The 21683-nt window shown below is 42.3% G+C and overlaps 1 protein-coding gene and 1 long non-coding RNA gene across 4 annotated transcripts in view; one reads left to right on the plus strand and one right to left on the minus strand.

Moving 5' to 3' along the window:
- The window catches only part of ZMAT4 (zinc finger matrin-type 4), a 382160-nt gene that overhangs the window by 197398 nt on the left and 163079 nt on the right, over nt 1–21683 (plus strand). For all 3 annotated transcript variants that reach the window (XM_082715041.1, XM_082715042.1, XM_082715043.1), the window contains exon 4: nt 1355–1511. In XM_082715041.1, the coding sequence (XP_082571167.1) occupies nt 1355–1511 (157 nt within the window). The remainder of the gene's footprint in view (nt 1–1354; nt 1512–21683) is intronic.
- LOC309855115 lies at nt 7001–17107 on the minus strand. The gene is made up of 4 exons (XR_014306628.1): nt 16756–17107; nt 13243–13619; nt 7829–8030; nt 7001–7166 (listed from the first exon to the last, which is right to left on the minus strand). It is a non-coding gene; the product is annotated as an uncharacterized lncRNA (long non-coding RNA).

The following is a 21683-nucleotide window of genomic DNA, read 5'->3' on the forward strand; positions in this document are numbered from 1 at the left end:
TCCAGGAAAGGACCTCTGGGGGAAGCTCCTCGTCTCTATATGGGGTCCATTTCCTCTCAATGACCCTTAACCCCTAGCAATATATTTACTCAACTCTCACCTATTAACTGTGATAAAGGGGTCAGGGAGGCAAACTAAGATTTAATAATCTAAGTCAAGAGAATAAATGGCAGTAGGTACTCCCCCTACCACCAATAGTCCTCCCAAAGATGAGCATTAATTATGAGAGAGATATGGCAGATGAATGCCTTGACGAGAAAGGAGTTTTTTTTCTGACTGCCACATAATTTGCAAGGCAACACTCTCTCCAGCAGTCTGGACATCTTCTTATTCTGCAGAAAATATGTAATTCCCTTTTTTTTCCATTCTATCCCCACCTTCATCCTTCTGCTTATGCCATTTTCAATTGCACTCTTTGGGCCCTGCTTAGAATAAGAGAAGGGGCTAATGTGGGGCCAGGTCCTCATCCAAGGCTGTTCTTTAATAGAAAGATGCTTCGCTATTGCTGTCCCATTACAGAATAGATTAACTCCTTATCTGAGAGCCTGCCTTACCCTCAGTTTCTCACTAGCAGGAAGGGAGACCATGGTAATCTTCCCCTTGTATAACGTGTGTAATTGATGATCTTTGTGCACAATAGCCAGGTCACATGATCTAATAAAGGATTTCTATTTTTCTGATTCATGCTTCACTTTCATTGTCTTACAGAAGAATAAAAAAATCAAGCTGGATTTAAGTGTTTTGTGCTGTGTTTAACGAATCACCTTCCCCAAAGAAAAGGAAATTATACAAACTCTCCTAGAAAATTCAGCCAGCGTGGACATCATAACTTTATGATCTGTACTCCAGTTAATTATGAAAAATGTTCAAGTCCTTAAATAAATCTTAAAAAAAAGATCTTGAACATGTGGCCGTGTATCCCAGTGAGGCTAAAATTGGTGAAAGACAGAGCTGAATGCCAAATGATAATTTCTGCTAAATAATTCAGGCCCTCTGCACTCTGATATTTTACTTACTTTAATGAGCATAATGGGTGCAAATAGAGACGGTCTCCCTCACGGTGCCAGACACAATGTGCTCTCGCCTCATTGTGGGCCCTGTTTCCTTCCACAACTCATATCTGCACACGTGTCCTCTGTTCCCTGGGTCTGGCACGACTACCCACTAAATAATGTAGGTTGAAGTCACTACCTGAAAATGTTTTGATGGTGATTGTCATGAAGAAAAAAAAGTTGCATTGCAGTGAGAAAAATCTGTGCTACATCTCATTTGCAACAGAATGGAATGGGAAAAAAAGACATTTGGGGACTTGGGATTCCCTCTAATGTTATTTTTTTTTTTCTTTCTTCCGTAGGGAAATGACGCCGATATGGTTGATAAGAATAAGTGCTGTACGCTCTGTAACATGTCCTTTACCTCGGCAGTGGTGGCTGACTCACATTATCAAGGCAAAATCCATGCCAAAAGGTTAAAACTGTTGCTAGGAGAGAAAACCCCACTAAAGACCACAGGTATGTGTGGAAATAGTGATCACGGGCGACCATGAAGTCGGGGCGCTGCGCCTGTCCCACTAATTGTGCTCCCTCTTCGGCAGAGGCTGCCTGAGTAGAGTCTAAAGGTAGATGCCCTTCGAAACCTAAAGGGATGGACAGGGAGCCCCGCAGACTTTGCTGTCATAGGCTATTCAGTACAGTTACAGGGGCTCATTCTCTCACCCTGGCTCCTTCAGATTAATAATTCAGCAGCTGGCATCTTCTGCAAGGCTGTTTGCAACCTGCAAGGTGTTGTCTATCACACTGATTATATATTATGTAAGATACGGTACCTAGTATGTAATGAATGCTGTTTTTTCCATAGCTTCAGTGTGTCCTCTGCATGGCTAACGTGTGGTGTTTTGTGTCTAGTGGGTCGATTCACTGCTCGTGTCTGTGTAACGCAGCCTGTCATCCTGCCTTTATCTTGGTGAGGGTGGGGATGAGGGGAACTGTGCAGACAGCTAAGTTGTATTTTTATTTTTCCCCCCAGAGGTGACAGTTCCTGCTGTTGTCTGTAATTCAGTCCTGTTCACTTTCACAACAAAAAGCTGAACTATTGATAAAAAATCATTTCACCCTGTAAATGCATCACTAAAATAATTCCTCATAAGTCTGTCAAATTATGAAACTAAAATATTATAATTGATTCGAGTTAGACTATTTAGACAGGGTTTAAATTGTGGTGAAGACATTCCTAGGCTGGGTTGTAATCCCAAGAAGTTGGGGGTATATTTCATGATGTCTACTCTTCCAATGCAATTAAAATGTAGCAGTGCTTTTTATCTTTCTGTCTAATGAATCGTGCATAAATTGTGGGCGTAATTATTTTTTAAATGGTATTTTGGAGATTGGAGGGAGCCTAAAACAATACTTGACTTTTATTCTCACCAGTGTTTTCCTTAAGAAAAATATCTTCTTTCACCTAGAGAATAGCGAGGAATCTTTTCACTATATTTTTCTACTTAGTTTAACTAAAGGGTATTGTTTTTGTAAAGGTGGCTATGACATTCAGATATAGGATGGGGTTGCAAAACACCTGAAATCTGGGCACACACCGTGTCTGAGCATTTTATAAGCAGTCACTCGGTTGAAACTCCTGATTCTTGCTCTCTAAAAGGTTAGATATTCACCTTGTAACCTACTCCCCAACAAATTTCTTAAAATAGACACCTCAAAGAAACAGTCACTGGAAAATTTTTACCTTTTTTCCACGAATGAGTAACTAGCCCACTTTTTCTTTCTGCTTAAGCAGAGAATTGCTGTTAAATTTAATTTTGGAGATGGTGATGGAAGAGGAGGAGCTCTATCTTTGTTTATCATGTCAATTAGCAAAGGGGAGAGTTATTATTTCTGTAAAAAAAAAAAAAAATCGCCACATGGCACAAATGGTTCTTTGTGAATTTAAATACATTCTCCAGATAACCAAGCACCAGTTTGTTTTCCTGAATTCAGATACCCTCCAATCTGGTAAGTATAACTTAGATGTAATTTGTTAGTTCCTATCAGTATATGCCAAAGGAAAAATCAGGAGCACTTAAACTACAACCTTTATTTCATGACTTTGTCTTGGTGTCCACAGAGCTGGCCCAGTCCTCAGTGTGACCAAAATCAGGTTGCCAGTTAGGCTAGAAGGGAATGGGGGTGGGGTGGGAGGTAAGTAGCTCTATCAGCTTGTAGCTTGAGCTGGGAAAACAGATTTCAGCTGCTTTATGCCAGCATCTCCCTTCCTCATCTAACTCACAGTGGCCAGGCTGTGTATCCCCATTCTGTAGCTTAGGCTCTCATCTGTTCTCTCTAAAGCTGCTTGCAGCAGAAAGGGTCTTGGAGAATGGCAACACTAGACAGAATTAGAGGGTCTGGGAGCTAAATTGGTCCCTGGGCTTGGGCTGGTGTCAACCCAGCTACTGGCAGGGAGCAGAGGAAGCAGTGTGTCGTGCTAGAGCCAGGTGAGTCATTAGGTACGAGGATAAGCAGGGGGTGGGAGATATGGCAAAGGATAAGATCTGAAGGCTTAATAGGAGGGTGGAGCTTAGCAATGGAGAGTCTAGGCACAGAGATCCTGCAGAGAACAAGCTGGGTACTGGCACAGGGAAAGGCGGCAGGTGTTGGCAGGCCCCCGGCTGCAGGCTGGTGAAAGTAAAGGCTGTTAAGAGTGTGACAGATCATCATAATTTAAGACAAGAGGACTGGGCTACAAGTCAGGTGTAAGGAACAAATCAGGAACCTGGTTTCCAGACAGGATATAGGTTGAAGCTTGGTCTCAAACACAAATTCACATACTGTCAGTAAGGATAAGGACCAAGAGGCATGAGAAAAGAACACCTAGGCTGTGCATTTCCTGACCTACTGAGTTCAGTCCCTCCAGCTCCCTGAATAGAGTCCGGATGGCCTGCCATCACTTCTTGCTGCCTGCGGTGGCCATTCTTGAAGGACATCACCCTCTAAGCTGTGGCTGCCTTATGCATATCCAGGAACATCTCTGCCTCATCAAGAAGCTTAGCTTGAAATTATTTCTGTAATGAAAAGAAAAGAAAAAAAAAAAAAAGAACATATAAAACCCAGCCAACTGAGTTAAGATGCTGGAAAGAAGCAAGTGCCCTGCTCAGATATGTCATGTGAGCTACCCCTCCTGGAATAACAGGCTCTTGAGCTGTACTGATACCTGGGTAGGGAAAATTGATGCACAACTCAGTGCGTCCCCCAGCTCCAGCTACAACATCTGATGAGGGTGAGCAATTGGTGTCTGTGAATCATTACCTTTCCGCCCACTCAAGATGTGCTTTGCTCAAGCATCAACTGGGTATCCTGCAGAATTATCGTGGTTGCAGTTGTCTTCTCCAGATGGGAGCGTGTTTACTAGAATTTCTGAAATGCTTGACAGAGTTGCTGGGACAAACACCAGCTCCCATTCTTGTTGGTGAGTGTGCTTCAGAATCTCTGTTCCCATTCATGCTCTTCTACGTCCTGCTATAAGACGAAAGCTTAAGGAGAATTCCAGGCCCGCTGTGCTCTTGGAGGGTCAGCAGACCTCAGTGTGGAGGTCTTGCCCAGATTGGAGGCTGGCCAGAGGTTGCCACACCATGAGAAGGATTTAGAGGAGGCGTAGTCCAGAGGTTGGAACAGGGAAGGCCATGACAAGCCTCTCTTTAGGGGGAGAATAAAGAAACAGAGGTGGTTCAATGCGGAAAAGAGATTGCTCAGGGGCAAATCTTTGGAAGGCTGTTATATGAAAAAAGAGATACATTGTGTGTGTGTGTGTCTGTGAATGTGAAAGAGTATATAGAATATGGGAGTGTGTGAGAATAGGTGAGAGTGTATTCATGTGTGTGCATGTGTGAGTGTCAGAGAACATTGTGAGGATACATGAAATTGTGTGTGTGGGTGTGTGGGTGTGAGAGTATATGAGTGTATATGTATAAGGGAGTGCGTGAGAATATGTGTGTGAGAGACTATATGTGTGTGCATGTGTGAGTGTCAGAGAAATTGTGTGAGAATATGAGTGTGCACGTGTGTGTGTGAGTGCCAGAGCATTATGAGAATATGTGTGTTTGTGTGTGTGCATGGGTGTGAGAGTGTGCGAGAATATGTGAATGCGTGAGAGAATATGTGAGAATGTGGGTGCATGTGTGAGTGTGAGTGTGTGTGAGGGACTGTGTGAGTGTGTGCTTGGATGCAACAGATGTACCCAATGAGTGGGTAGAAAATTAAGGAATTAGATCTGAACTCAAGACAAGGAAAAGATTACTAAGTTCCAGAGATGTTAGATTTCTCTAATGAAACCTAAAGGAAAGCTAACCAACTGGACAAAGATGCTGGAGAGAGCAGCTCAGGTCCACAGCTGTGTAAGCTGTTCCTCCAGAGCCCTGGAGCTGACTGACATCAGACTCAGTCCGGAAGTGGGGCCAAGCAGGGTGGGGGTTGGGGGGTGTTGTTGAAGCGGAAGCTGGCTGATACTTGGCAAGGCATTTCCCGAGGGGATTCCACCCAAAGACATCAGCCTAGATGACATTTAAAGTCCTTCCACCCCGATTCTGGTCCTAAGGCAATCTGCAGGCTTGACCCACTGATCTGATAGGCGGTAAGAGCGATGGCCTGGGAGTCAGGAGACAGGAGCCCAGGCCCAGGTTCGGCCTGAGGAGCTATGCCATCTTTGGTAGATACGTTATCCTTTCCAACCTCACTTTTCTCATCTGTCATTTCATTCTAACACCAGATATTGTTACCTCACTGGCCCTTTTTTATGGAGCAAACTATAGAATTAAAAGCTTTGGAAAGTAGGTTATTCATATGTGACCATGTGGTAAAGAAGTTGATGGGGTGAGGGACAGCCTAACCCCTTTCGATCAAAGACTGCGACTTCCTGGTTAACATGGGGTTGTTCACATACTGTCTTGGGAAGGTACAAAGGGACATCGTGTGTGTCTCCTTGGAGACAAGCCTTTCTGGGATAAGTTGCATGAGCCAAGGCAGGCAGGACCTGGCGCCAGAGCTGCCCACTGGAGTTAGGCAGTGCTGGTGGGCATGGAGGGGGCAGGGAATGGCCGTGGAGCTGAGGAGACAAAAGGGCCCCAGGTGTGAAGAGGACCCATCAGCAGGAGAGAGACCCCGTCACTAAACTGGGGGACAGCCCCCGGATCTGGAACTGATAATGAACAAGTAGATGCAATAGTAAATCATTTTCAAGACTAGAACTCAAGATCTTCAAGGATAAAAGAAGGAATCAGACAGCCAAATGAGGGCCCACAGAGGGGACAGATCTCGGGAATGCGGAAGCAGCTCTTTAGCAGAGTCAAGTGATAAAGGGCTAGAAGGTCCAGGCTGCCACTGCTTAAATTCTGCTGAGTTAATTCCAAATCCCCAAGGACTGGAATTTGGCCCTGGAAACCCCTCACAAGAAGCTGAGTCTGTGGGGGAAGGTGAGCACTTCCAACGGAATGAGGAGGATGAGGAACCAGACAGAGCCTTGAGGCTGTGTGCTGCGTGATTGGCTCCAATCTGGGATCCTGGGTACCTCACTGTGGCTTTTCCCCAGTGGCAGTGCATAGGGTGTGTGCTAGAGGGCTTCAGTCCTGCCAGTGACTCAGCCCTGAAGGCAAGATCTCTGCCTGCAGGAGACCAGGCAGTGGTTTCCAAGCTCGCACCCCTCCTGACCCCCAGAGTCTATGAATAGGTGTTACACACCAGGATTTAGGATTGCATATGGAATTAAGACTTCTGGCCTCTTGGGGCGCCTGGGTGGCTCAGTGGGTTGAGCCGCTGCTTTCGGCTCAGGTCATGATCTCAGGGTCTTGGGATCGAGTCCCGCATCGGGCTCTCTGCTCGGCAGGGAGTCTGTTTCCCTCTCTTTCTCTCTCCGCCTGCCTCTCCATCTACTTGTGATTTCTCTCTGTCAAATAAATAAATAAAATCTTAAAAAAAAAAAAAAAAAGACTTCTGGCCTCTGGAATGATAATAAAATAAAAGCCATTTCACATGTGGTAATTTGTTATAACAGCCTCAGGATAGACAGAGACCCAAGGATATACTCGGCCAGACAAGGTGGTCCTTGATGTTCATTCTACATACCTGCCTCATTGAAGCTCGGAAGCAGCGTAGGAAGCAGCTCGGATGTCAGTCTGGCCAGGGACTTGCCTGGGGAACAAAAGGTCTATCTTCATATCGGGGCCTTATTCCCCAAATACAGCTTACCACTATATCATGCAAAACCTCTGGTCTATTTCCATCGATAGCGAGGTGAATTCCTTCTCCTAGCATGCAGGAGCTCCAACAAGTTAGCTCTTCTGGACCTCCCAGCTTATTTCCTCTCTCTGTTCCACGCACCTTCTCCAGTGCTCTGGCAGACAGGTCTCCTGTACCACCGGCCCGCTGTGCCTTCCCTGCCACTGTCCTATAGCCCAGAGTCCCTTCCCTCTTCCTGCTCTGGTCTCCATAGCTTCACCTTCCAAGCATCGGAGCAGGCCTCCCACGGTCTCTGCAGTGTGTCACGGCTGCTGGAAATCACAAAGGTGGGGCCCCCTATATTAGCAGAGGACTTCATGTGCCTCAGCCTCCTTTTCCCCCTCCGTCCAGTGGGTATAATGCTATGACTTGTATTAAGGGTTTTCCATGATGATTGTGCGAGCTGGTTAAGAAATGCGAAGTGCTTGTCACAGTGCTCAATAAGTCTTAGCTCTGTCCACTCAGGAAACGGAGCTATTTTTATTTACTCTTCTCTGAACACTGTGCTGTATAATTTTGCACTTAAAATATCTTATTGTGTATTGTCCCTGGCTGCTTCCTTTTGGTGAGTTTACCTCACTCATGGGTCTTTAAGCACTCTTCACAGAGAAACCGCTTCTCCACACTTGCTCTGAATTCTGCCACGTTCTCCTACACAGGCTGGCCTGCCACGTTCTTCTCCAGGATAGTAACAGAAAAATTTAATCTGGTGTTCAGTCCCTGCTTAAGGACTCGTACAGCATAGCAGCATGGGCCAGGGTACACGGTCCCAAAAACCTGTGCGGGGGGAGGACGAGGAGAAGAATCAAAACCGCTCCAGAGGGGGGCGCCTGGGTGGCTCAGTGGGTTAAGCCGCTGCCTTCGGCTCAGGTCATGATCTCGGGGTCCTGGGATCGAGTCCCGCATCGGGCTCTCTGCTCAGCAGGGAGCCTGCTTCCCCGTCTCTCTCTCTGCCTGCCTCTCTGCCTACTTGTGATTTCTCTCTGTCAAATAAAATAAATAAAATCTTTAAAAAAAAAAAAAAAACGCTCCAGAAATCTGCCAAACAAAACATTAGTCCATTGTGACTAGGTGGATAGGGGGAAAGGGGAGAATCAAGAGAAATAAGCAGGAGATCAGATTTGAGCAGAGGTTAAGTTGGAAGATGGGAGAAACAGCCTGAATGTTCCAAAGGCTGGCCACTGAGGCTTTGGATTGTGTGTTGGGGGCTTTGGATGTGTGCCAGGCAGGGAGCTGTTAATAAGTGAGTTGGGTTGGCCGTCCAGGGTGTAGACGAGCTGATACCAGCAGTCTTAGGAGTACACACAGCCAGGGCGAGGGACTGGGGTGGGAAGGAAGGGACTGGGGCGGGAAGCCGAGCTGGGAATCCAGGGGGCATCAGTTATGTCAGATGGGAGCAGGGCAGAGGAATGTCAGGGCTGGGTGGTTCTGCCGAATCCATTATTGTCAGTGGCCCCAGCCTCCTGGAAGGGAGCTCAACCGATGCTTCAGATGTGTCACTGTTACCTCCAGGAGTGGCAGCAGGACGTCCTTAGCTGCCTCTAAATGGAGCTTCTCACTGAGTGGAGGCTCAGCCAGCTCCAGTCCCACCGGACTCTCTGGCCATAGGTAGTTCAGACTGCATCAAGCATGGAGCCCTCTCTTGGTGACCGACTCACCCAGCGAAGCTGGCATTCTCAGACAGAAAATGTCCACCCCAAGGGATAGAAGTCATTTCTCCATTGAAGTTGAAATTCCCTCATCTGGTACTTGCCAGAGGAGAAGTCATAATGTGGAGGTGTCATTTCATTATTTTCTTAACTTAATCCATCTCAGCAAACACCCTAAGTCCTGGAAGCCCAAAGGTGAATGAGATACCCCTTGCTCTTTGGAGGCTCCCCATGGAGTAGGAAGGAACACGGACACTGAAATACAATAACCAACACACTGGGAAGGTCTGCAAATACAATAGAATATTGAAGAGGTTTAAGTAATTGTGGTTGGAGTGTTCTGAGAAGAATTTATGAGGAGATCCAATTAAGTAAGGTCTTAATAAGTAACTGTCTGACCAATGGGGATTGTTGGGGAAGGGTATCAGTTTCTCATAGGAATCCTTGATCATGACCTGGGTTTCTTATCTCAGGAGTTGCAACATTCTCCATTGGGGGAGGGTTTGTTCTGTGCACCACAGGATGTTTTGCAGAGTCCCTGGCCTCTACCCACTAGATTTCAGAAGAGCCCCACTAGTTGTGACCATAAAAAAATAAAAGTCTCTAGACATAACCAAATGCTTCAAATCAGACTCTAGTGGAGAACCACTGGTGTAGATTAGGAATCAGCATATTTTGGCCTGAGGAGCAAATCTGACCTATTGCCTGTTGTATGATCTGCAAGCCAAAAATGTTTTTTGTTTGTACATGGTTTAAAAAAATCAAAAGAATATTTTGTGACACTGGGAAAATATGAAATTCATATTTCAGTCCATAAATAAAGTTTTATTGGAACAACCATACATGTTCATTTATGTTCCATCAAGACTGGTTCTGGGCTACAGTGTCAGAGCTGAATAGTTGTGACAGGAACCACATGTTCCACAAAACCTGAAATATTTGCTACATGGTCCTTTACATGAAAAATTTGTTGACCTTTGATCCTGATAATGAATGATCTCAAGGAAGAAGCAGCAAGGAATGGTGCTGGTGTGGATTTGTACATAAAATGCAAGCATTTGGGGCACCTGGGTGGCTCAGTGGGTTAAGCCTCTGCCTTCAGCTCAGGTCATGATCTCAGCATACTGGGATCAAGCCCCACATCAGGCTCTATGCTCAGTAGAGAGCCTGCTTCCCCTCTCTCTCTCTGACTGCCTCTCTGCCTACTTGTGATCTCTCTCTCTCTCTGTCAAATAAATAAATAAAATATTTTTTAAAAATGCGAGCATTTTTCTGGACTCTACAAACCTTTGAGGAGCAGGGGGAGGCAGCAGGCGGGACAGGGGTCAGCAGATAGAAGTGACTGAGGGCCGAAAAATGTTTGAGAGATGTCCCTTGGGGAGTTACCCCAAGAGCTGAGAATGAGGGGGATCCTTCCTCTTGTTAAGAGCAAGAAAGTTCTCCAGAGAAGCTAAAAAGACTTGACTGATAGCCAATGTCTCCACTAAGTCTAAAATTCTAAAACATTTATGAAGACTAAACAGATGACTATTACTCAGATTTTGCCAAAATCTTAGTATGCTTATAACTCGTGATTTTTAATTCTTTGATGAAATCTATGATCCAATCTATATTAGTTTCCCAGGGCTGCTGCAACAAATTAGCATAAGCTGGGTAGCTTAAAATAACAGAAATTTATTCTCTTATAGTTCCGGAGCCTGAAAGTCCAAGACTGAGTTGAGGGCAGGGCCACATTCCCTCTGAAGTTTCTAGAGAAGGGTCCTTCCTTGCCTCCTCCTGCCTTCTGGTGGCTGTTGGCTTCCCTTGGCATTCTGACCTTATCACTCTGATCTGTTTCCACTGCCACATGCCTGTCTTCCCTGTGTGTCTCTGTGTCCTTCCTCTTATTGTAAAGACACCAGTCACTAGATTTGAGACTTGCCCTCATTCAGTATGACCTCATCTCAGCTTAACTAATTATATCTGCAAAGATCTTGTTTCCAAAGGAGGTCCCATTCTGAAATACCGAGTGCACGTGTACCTGGCCAACTTCTTTTCACTGATAGCACATGACAAAGGCTACAGGCTCTGAGATGATGCTTGCTCGCTCATGTTTTCCCCCCCTTTCTCGTGATAAACCCATACAAACAAGATCATTGAAATAAGGAGGAGACTGTATTCTTACTCGAAATTCTAAAAAAGACATCATTTAGCTATTCTTTAAAAAATTTATTTTGACCACGAGAGACTATGGACTCTGAAAAACAATCTGAGGGGTTTGAAGCGGCGGGGGGGGGGGTGGCAGGTTGGGGGAACCAGGTGATGGGTATTAGAGAGATTGCAAGGAGCACTGGGTATGGTGCAAAAATAATGAATACTATTATGCTGAAAATAAATAAATTTTAAAAAATACCAAAAAAATTGATTTGTGAGAAAAAATTATTTTGAAGAGAATATGAAGCATAGGGAAGAAAGCTGTAAGTCACAGGTACTCCCCATTGTCTCCCATTAATCAAAGGGAAATTTTAAGTTTATCCATAATCTGATATTATCATTAGGTATTCTATTTAGGATTAACAGGAAAATTAATTTGTGTTTGTGGCAGACAAGTTTCTCATCCAAAATCCTTTTGCTTCCTACACTTTGAATTGATTGTGTGTAGATGTAACATGCATTACCTTAAGACCAGACTACAAAACAGAGGAGGGCCATTCAACCTACATTAGACTTTGCAAGAACAAGAAAGATGCCTTTATTGTGACACTTTGGGGTTGTTTGTTATTGCAGGAGAGCCTAATCTATCCTGGTTGATTCATTGTCCCTTAAAGTTACTGTTTCACATACAAGCTTTTATGAATACATCTATCATTCTTAGCAGAAATGGATATTGAGCACTCTCTTTGATGTAATTCTCAGACATCATTGGCTTGACAGGAAATGGCATCAGACTTGGCAGTAACCTTTCTTTCATTTTGACCCTTTAGAGTTGAAGTTGCCTTAATGTGTGTATGTCTTAACAACAGTGCAAGATTGATAGCAGACACTTCCGAAGGCATTACGGCATTATGGCTCTGTTGATGAGTGTACATAGAACACTCCCTGGCACACAGTAGGCATTTAATAATTATTTGTTGGGTGAGTGAGAATTGGAAGCATAATTGAGAATAATGATAGGTATTTAAATACCTTTAGCTTTATTTTTGAATGAAGTTACCCTGGTTATTGAAATTTCTCTTTTTTTTAATTTATTTTTTATTTATTTTCAGCATAACAGTATTCATTATTTTTGCACCACACCCAGTGCTCCATACAATCCATGCCCTCTCTCATACTTACCACCTGATACCCCGAACTCCCACCCCCTCGCCACTTCAAACCCCTCAGATTGTTTTTCAGAGTCCATAGTCTCTCATGGTTCACCTCCCCTTCCATTCTGGTGAATAAAATGATCAAGGGCAGTGGTTTCCCAGCTTTATAGGAAGTGTCATGCCTGTCTTTTCTGCTTGCTTGATTGAAAGAAACTTTTTTTTCTCCTGGTAAAATAGGTGAAATGCCGTGTAATGTAGAGTATAAACAAAGGCTCTGATGTCAGACTCCATTGTACAATCTGGTTATGCCTAGGTGAACTCATGGTAAAAAACACGTGCATTTAGCTTAGCTTAATTAATTAATTTCTTTATGTTTCAGATTTTTATTTAAATTCTAGTTAGTTAGCATGCAGTGCAGTATTGGTTTCAGGAATAGAATTCAGTGGTTCAGCACTTACATACAAGACCCAGTTAGCTTAGCTTAGTTTAGGCATGAATTATATGTTGTTGACTTTGAGTTAAATGATAGTGAATCAAAGTATATACTAAATAAGGTGTCTTTAAACAGAAGCACACATAAAACAAGGTTCTGTATTGTTCAGTCAACCAAAATGTGACCCTAGGCTCACAGGAACCTAAGCCCGAATTTCCCCTAAAGAGCCATGGTTTGGTATTTATTTTGGTATTTATTTATTTATTCACTGTTCTTTGGAGACTTTGTAAGGAACATAGCTAACCAGGAATAACAGGAATTGACTATATCAAAAGTTATATTCATTACACCAAAAAAACAGTCCAAAAAATCTGCTCATACTCAAAAATGAATAAAGATGTATAACATTTTAAATATCCTAAGGTGAGGTAAAAACCATAGCTGAGAGGGGAGAATCTAAACTAATAATAAAGTAAGTAATCATCACTGATAATGTTAAAGACATTCTATCAGAAACATCACATTCATTGTTTCACTTGCTCTTCATAAAAAGCACAAAGTCTGAAGTATCGTTCTCTCTACCTGTGAGGGAATTAAGAGGACCGGGTAAAGGGACTTGCCTGATGTTATGCAGTAAAATAGCGTAACTGGACCTTGAACCCAGGGCTTCTGATTGTACATTCCAGGACCTTTCCTTCCTCTTGAGGTGGTGACAAATAATGCTTCAAAAATGATCTACAGATTGTTGCTCACCGGATGAACAGCACAGTTCAGACTTGAAGGCTCTCACTAAAGTGATCGGAGAAAACAAAACCACAAAGATATATTTATAAACTTTAAAGCAAGTATTTCTCATTTGTAGGAACAGTGAACAATGTGGGGAAAGCAAGAGATAAGCAATGATCTCGTCCACTCTGCTTGTCTCGTGTGTAAGTGTGTTTATCATACTCCTCTTCTGCAGTCTTGTTGCTTCTCCTCTTTCCTTCCTTATTTCCTGCTGAAAATGAGAGAGACAGAGCTTCAGAACTTTTCCATAAATTTCTATGCCAGACACGAAATTGCTTATTTGAGTTCTCTGTTGAATGAATAAAGATCAGGGTATTCTAGATCTGTTTGTAAGTTACATAAATTCAAATTTTAAATAATATATGCACTCCAGGTTCAATCAGCACCTCTTATTTGCATATAAGATTTCATACACTGCAGTAGTTCTAATATCTGAATCAGGTTATTTGGTTTGCCAGCATAACCTGTCTAGATACTTGTTTTAATAGACGCAAACAATAGTTTGTCAAACAGGCAGATCTTCATAGCGGTGCGTTTTCTTTTAAATTAGAAAAGCTGGCATGTTCTAAGATGTCCTCTTTAGATCAGTGCATTTGTTCCGATGATGTCTTTGGCTTTCCTAAGACTTACAACTACAACAAATAATAAATTCATAGAATCGCAGAGCTTGAAGGTGCCTACCAATCATTGTTTCAACCATCTCATTTTCCCGATGAGGAAACAAGCCTAGTGAGGTAAAGCCGTTTGCCCAGGGGGATATAACGGGTTGATGGCAAAGAGACTTTTGTTTTGCAGTAATCTTTCCATGGTGTCACGATGTCAGGAGAAAACAAATGAATCAGGGCACTGGCTATCATACAGTGAATGGGGTTTAAATAAATTAGCAATGTGAGGCGAGCTAACTTCTTTTGGCCACTACTTTTGAACGCTGGATCACAAGAGGCTTGGAGCAATGATTAGATCAAGGCTACTGTCTTTTTTATTTTATATTTGATGACCAGAGAAACAAAAGATCAAAGATTGAACGGAATTAAAGACTTTAACAATGAGACTACTGCCTAGCTGATTTTCACAAATCCTTTTAAATAGCATAAACTCACTTTTCTTTTTTGGATGATCAAATAGTGGTATAAGACACTTGATGATTTCAGCAGCTTTTATGATGTGGTTATACCTTTATTCCAGAAAGTGTTCTTTAACACATTTTTATGAAGGAATAGAGTAGAACAATAAAATTGTCAGTTTCCTGTGCTTACACTGAAACTGACAATAGAAGATGTGGTGAGGGCATAGAATCCATACATAGAATGCATTACTATTCAGAAAAAACTCTGAGTGAGAGATTTTCTGGCAATAACTCTTAAATCAACCATTAAAGATAAGAACCCTAAAACTGTCTAGTCTATGAAATTGAGAAGGCACTTGTAAAGTAAGCATTCTACCTAAAATAACTGGTAGTATCCCAGACTGTATTCTTATCTTTGAAATATCTGTATATTTTACATGGAAGCCTCAAAAATCTTGTATACACTTGGGTTGGTTTCTTTAATGATCACATACAATAAGTATGAATTACTGGTTAGCACTTAAATACAATAAATATTATATTTCTTTGTATTTCAAAAATCAGTGGAGATTACTCCTGTTCTCTAACCCTGAAGATGGTTTAGAAGAATAGTCTTGGTCATCCTTTGGAGTACCCTTTCTTCCCTCATTAGGGCCACACAAGGGCCTAGAGGTCTAAGGGCGCCCTCAAAAAACTCTCCCAGCCTGTGAGCTCTGGCTACTTTATCATCACCCAGGATGCTGTTGTGGGCTGGTCCACAGCCTATGGGTGAAGTCCCAAGGCTTCCTCAGAAGTGGATCTCAATTTATCTGTCTCCCTTTCAGGGTGCATATTCCTTCCGGTTAGAGACTCCACTGATGGTTTCATCCCCTTTGTGCCAAGTGAGGCTATGGAAAAGAAGGCCATGCCTCCATTATATACATTTCTGGGGAATGTCCTGCTGCCTTAGACATAATTTTTTTTTTTAAGATTTTATTTCTTTGTTTGACAGAGAGAGACACAGCGAGAGAGGGAACAGAAGCAAGGGGAGGGGCAGAGGGCGAAGCAAGCTTCCTGCTGAGCAGGGAGCCTGATACAGGGCTCGATCCCAGGACCCTGGGATCATGAGCTGAGCTGAAGGCAGATGCTTAATGACTGAGGCACTCAGGCACCTCTAGACACTGCTTTTAAGATGCCCAGGTCTCTACCCGTACTTGCAACTCTCTTTTTACCCAGTCCCCTACCCAGGAAAGACAATCCCTTTCCTGATAGCAGAAAGCACACCCTTCTTTGACACTCTGATCCCTTTGCTCTTCAGACAGCCCAGAATAAGTGCATTTGTTCCTTCTGTCCTGGGGGTGGGGAAAGTCAGACTTCAAGACTCAGCCCCCATTTCAGAAGACAATGGAAAACACCTTTCATTATTATGAAGTGAGTCTATTGGGAAACAAGACAATTATTTAGTTTCTCAGGAGGTTATTTTGTTGTATGAATTGTCTTGTGACATAGATACCAACCCAGTTTGTCTATCTGAAGGCTAGAAAAGATGGAATTTTCTGTTTTCTTACTTTACTCTCAGCCTTCAGAGAAACTGCTTCTCTTGGGCAGGATTTCCTGCTAATTGTCTGATGGATGTACACACTGTTGAGTCCTATTGCTGTCATTGCAAACCCACGTGGATTTTCAAGAGGATTTTGACCACTTCGAGGTACCATGAGTTGCAGCCATTCTTACTGTTGGTGATACTGGCTAAAGATGTGGTCTGGGAGTTCAGAGTGCAGACCTTGGAGCTGAGAGATAGGGACGTCTCTGGGAGAGTCCTCAGTCATTTGTATGCATGATTGCTGCTCTACAGCACGTGTTGGGATTTCATGACTGAGAAGCAGGAGCCTGGAGTTAAAGGTGTACTCAGGAATTCCTGCTGTAATTATATCTTGATTAGTGTAAAGTGCTAATGATTATCATCTTCATTTTGCTTCTCAGTCAACAGAGCTGATGAAATCCTAATGCCTGGACCTTTCATTTTCAGTTGGTAAAACCCATACATCAAATATCCTGCTAGATGGGGGAGACAAGAATGAACTCCGGCATATATGTGAACATTTTACTTGATCTTCCTTAACACAAAGGGGAGATCATTTTTAGTCAAAATAAGTCAGAAAGAAAGATGTCCATACATATGCCTAACCTTAATGATTTAATATTCAAAAGTTTTGCCTTAAAAAATGTTGTTTCATCCCGTGCCTAGCATGGAGAATGAGTTATCTGTAGAAATTCACAGAGTCCTGAGTTACCATCTTACCCATGTTTCCAGCAAGATTCCATTAACTCTAAAGTCCCATCATCTGGCATGGTTTCAATCTTCTCCCTTTCACCACTGGGTATTAATAATGCTCTTATTCTACAAATCTTCCTCAGATACCCACTCCAGGGCCAGTAGACGTGTCTTAAGCTTCTTGTCTTTTAAAGGCCTACCATTCAGGCTCAGTCTGTTTTTCCTTTTTAGCAGCTTTGGAAAAACAGCTGGCCATCAGTCTAAATGCTATAATCCTCTATGTGTCTCAAGTGTTACTAAGTAATGCTTCAGCTTCTCCTCTTCTGGCTAAGGAATCCCAAAGCCTTTATTACTCATACACCTTTCTTCCTTAAGCCACCTCTCTGGCTCTTCTCTTTACTTCCTAGTATTCTACAATCCATCCTGGATCTCTCTGAAAGAATATTAGATTGTTGTAGTCACCACAGCCTTATGAACAGATACATGAACGTTTCATGATCAGCGAGTGAGATTTTCTGACTTAGTCTTCCCACACACTCCCTTGTCTCATGCTCTCTGTGTTCCTGGTCTCTTTGAGGGCAGCCAGTGTGTCCGTTTGGCAGAACCGATGTCAGTGTGGGACATGGGAGAACATGAAGCAGGAGTTAGGAGATCTTGGTTCCGGTCTTCATTTTCTCTGTAGCCAGGATGTCCAGGAACTAACTTTTATCAAGCAGGCACAACAGAGATAAAGAGGTTGAACCGTTAGCTCCATGTTATTTTAGGAAATAGTTTGGTTGCAGAAAATCCCCCTATCCTGAGTTAAATCTAGTTTGATTTTTTTTTTCAAAAGCTATTATTTTCTCTCTATCTGTTGCCTCTTATGATTTTGTGAATAGGCTTCTGTAGAATTAATGCAACTTAATAAAATTGTTCTGTTAAACATATTTCCATTGGGGAAAAAAAATAGTATTTTCATTCTAGATTTCAAGCTGCATGAGGACGAGTGTTGTATGCTAATGTGGAATATGGTGCCCATACGTGGAGTTGAATGAATGAAACATAAAAATACAGATGCTTCGTAAGATTGAGGTAAAGTGAGGTCCGTGTCAGGTGCTGTCTGTCCAGGGTGATCCTTTTTAACCTTGGCTGCACAGTAGAAGCACCTGAAAAGCTTCAGAGGCTGGTTTAACTCAGCTCCACCCCCAGGGGTTCTGATTTAATTGGCCTGAGGTGGGACCTAGAGTCTGTAAGCATTCAATGCCTACCAGATGGTTATAACCCTTACAGGGGCTGAGAACTGCTGATTCTAATCCAGGGCTTTCCAAATTTAATTTGCATACCAGTCACTGGAAACTCTCCTAAATGTCCATTCTTATCTAATGGCCCAGGGTGGGCCCCAAGATTTTCATCTCCATGAAACTGCCAGGTGATGTTGTGGTCTGTGGAGCACACTTGCAGTTGCAAATTTTAAGCAGCGTCACCTTCATTAGCTGTTAATGACACCCTTGTCCTAAAAATTCTCCAACAGAAATCATTTATATTCTCTCTCATGCACACTTCTTTTTGGCTGTGTCTGCATGGCAACAACGAAGTACGCATTTTGTGGTCAAGCCATAGTTAAATGAACAATTATGGATGATACATCTAAATAATTCAGGCTCTGGGTTGGCCTCTGTTCCCCCAGGGAGTAAATTAACCTAATGATTTTCTAACATCGATTTGCAAAGTCTTATCTAGCTTAAAACCTTTTCTTTTTTTGCCATCATCCTCTGCCCACCAACTTCATTGCTTTATATGAGAAGCAGTGGTATATGGAAATGGTCTTTAGACTCATAGGGATTGGAGGACCTTCTTAAACTTGTAGGGATTGGAGGACCTCGGCATTTGAAACCCTGGATTCTCCTGATCCAAGTGTTGGGAGTACCTAACGTGATGGAGCATAGTAGCTCCGTCTGTCTTAGAAGACCTCCAGAAGTTCTAGAATTGCTTTGTGGTTTTATAGAGCTAACTCAGAATAGCATTGAACCTTCAGATTTAGCAGTTTCCAAGTGGCACTTAATAAAAAGTACTTTATTTCTAGATTAAATCCAAATAAATACACACAAAAGATATGCATAGCTAATAAACACATTCATTTCGTTTTAAATATGAAGTAGAGGCAATTTTGGTACCCTGCAGACTGTGGGTTATTAAGGACAAGCGACTTTTAGGGATATAGGCTGAAGAAGGTCATTCAACACTCAGTCTGAGTAGGGAAAACTGATTAGGGGCGTGTGCCAGCTGAGAGTGAAGTAGAGATACACACATTCTCATCAGGGAATGGAATCAGCACTAAAGTCTCTAAAATGACTTCTAAGGTTTCAGCTTCCTTCAGCTCAGTCCAAAGGGCCACCCTCTCTCGCTGTCTACTTCTGAACTTAGCCAGTACTTTATCTCTGCTGTACTTCTGGAGCTGCTTGCTTTTTTCATCTTTGAATCCTCCATAAATATTCATAGGATATAAGAAATGATCCAGGAAGTTGGCTCTCTCATTGAATAGCTGATGCTGTTGGATAAGTAAATCATTCCCCTCCGTGAGCATGGGGTATAGATTAAGTGAAATGAGGGATGATGGCAGCAGAAGGAAAGAATAAAAGCTGGTACCAGTCCTCAGGTTTCAGCTCACCGCTCCTCCCCCACTCTGCCAACACTGTCTGATCTGGGTGATGCCCTCCTGCTCCTCCCTCCAAGGATAGCATCTGCTGGCTTGGACATGGGGGTGCCAGTGAATCAAGGAATCCCTGCCAGGGAAACCCACTCTTCCCTCTGGGACTCTGCCTCTTATCTGAGGTTCATGAGGAGAGGCATTTCTAGCAGCTCCCAATTAGCAGGCCATTGATTCTGGCTCAAGCAATAAGCAAATATACTAGGGTAATGTCATAACTCTTAGTGTCCAAACAACTTAATAAGTATTTATGTCCTAATAACTCAGCCAGCACGTACCGAAGAGAAAGTTAATATTTGTATTTCATCCTTAAATAACCACGTTTGCTAATGGATGCGTTTGCCTGTTGGACAGTGCATAACTTCTCAAATCTTTGCATTAGATTAGACATTGTTACCTTTGTTTCTTGTTCCTCCCTGGTTGGCTGGATGGATTGGAGGTAGGCAGCAGCCTCCAGGTATCCAGGCTTACAAGAATGTGAACTCATTCAAAGGACTGTAGCATCTAATGTCGAAACCTTGAACTTCCTCAAGATAATGGCTCCTTTGGTCTCTAATGGATGTTTCTATGCTTTTCTCAGAATTTTAAATAATCTTATGGTTCCCCTGTATGTTCACTGCATCATCCCAGGGTACCTCTGTACGGAGTTCAGAAACTGTGGCCATAACTAAAGATTTTGAGTCTGAACTCAGAGGGAGTAAAACACCTTAACTGAGTAGTGTTTGAAGACCAAACACCATGAATGCATAATACACATAATGCAGCAGGTGTTTTGAAGATCAGTCTGGACGGAGAGGATGCCTTCCTACTAGCAGAATTTCCTAAAGCAGAATTCCTTCTCTTACACAGATAGCTTTATGGTGAATCAACTGTTCCCTCATTCAACAAGGGTTTATTTAACTGTGTGCCAGGCTTGGTTCTAGAGACCTGGGATACATCCGAGGACAAAATAGATCAAGCTCTTGTCGTCATGAAACCTACATTCTATATCCTCTATTTTTACCCCATGGAAGAACACAGAGTATTGCAGATTTAGGATTCTTTGGTCAAAAACATGAGAAAATTATAAAAGGACTTTCGTCTCCTCTAAAGTTCTGTTTAATGGCTCATTTTCAAAGATCAGGATTCTGCAGGAAACAGGCATACTTAAGATATTTAGAACCTAATCAGTGACTGAAACTAGAGGGAATTATTCTATATTAATGAAAATCAATGATCTATGAATACTATATTAATGAAGACTGATGATATATGAATGTAGTGTGGGTGAGGAAGCAATTCCTGTTAATAGGCTGATTATAATTAGAGTTTTGATACAAAATTGAATTGGAATGATGGTTCTGTTAAGTCATCCTTGCCTTTGTTTGTTCTCAGGAAGTGTTCAATGGCATGTATTTTGGAACATGAAATATTTTACAGGGTTCTTTAATTTCCTTCACGGCATAAAAAGAGATAGCACATGGGTTTTTCTACTTTGCAGTCTTGGATACTGGAACTCACTTCCAAACATATGAGAAGGAAGAGTGTTACTTCATTTTATCTAAATAACGAGAGTGATTTTGGGGTCTGCCATACAATGGGAAAACAGCTTTCCCCTGTATCTTTTGGAGAAATAGGAGAAGCTGAGTGTTTACATCATATTCTGACAGACCCAGTTTTCTCCCAGCCCATTTTCTCCCAAATCAACAATAAATTAATAAATAAATCACTGCAAGTAAAATCTTCTGCGATTTAAGACCTAGTTGTGGCGTCACACGTCCCTTAAGCAGTGTTTTCTTCACTTTGCTCCAAAACAAGTTAGTATGAAATGTGGCCTATAGGTAAGTTGTAAAATAAAAATGTTTTCCCTCTGCATCAAGGAGTGTATATCCTCTAGTAAAAAACAAATCACCATAATCCACAACTACGAAGTAACTTTTGCTAAAAGTTTGATTTGTAGCCTTCTGGTCTTTATGTAGTTTAAATAGGTGGGTGTGTATAATCTAATAATAAGTAATTAGGTTTGCACTCTACATATAAACACAGTTTAGTTTACATTATATCCTGAGCATTTCTGCAGATCACTGAATATGTTTTTTTTTTTTTTCCTAAAATGTGTTTTCAATTGCTTTATGGAGTTTCAGGGTATAGATGCCCATAATTTACTTCATTTATATCCACATATGATCATCTAACTTGTTTTTAACCCTGTGAAGTCTAAAGAAACCATTCAAGATTTAAAATGTAGCTATCATAAGCCATTTATGAAAACATAAAAATCCATGAAGTG

This window comes from Mustela nivalis (genome assembly GCF_964662115.1).
Source record: "Mustela nivalis genome assembly, chromosome: 20".
Lineage (NCBI taxonomy): Eukaryota > Metazoa > Chordata > Mammalia > Carnivora > Mustelidae > Mustela > Mustela nivalis.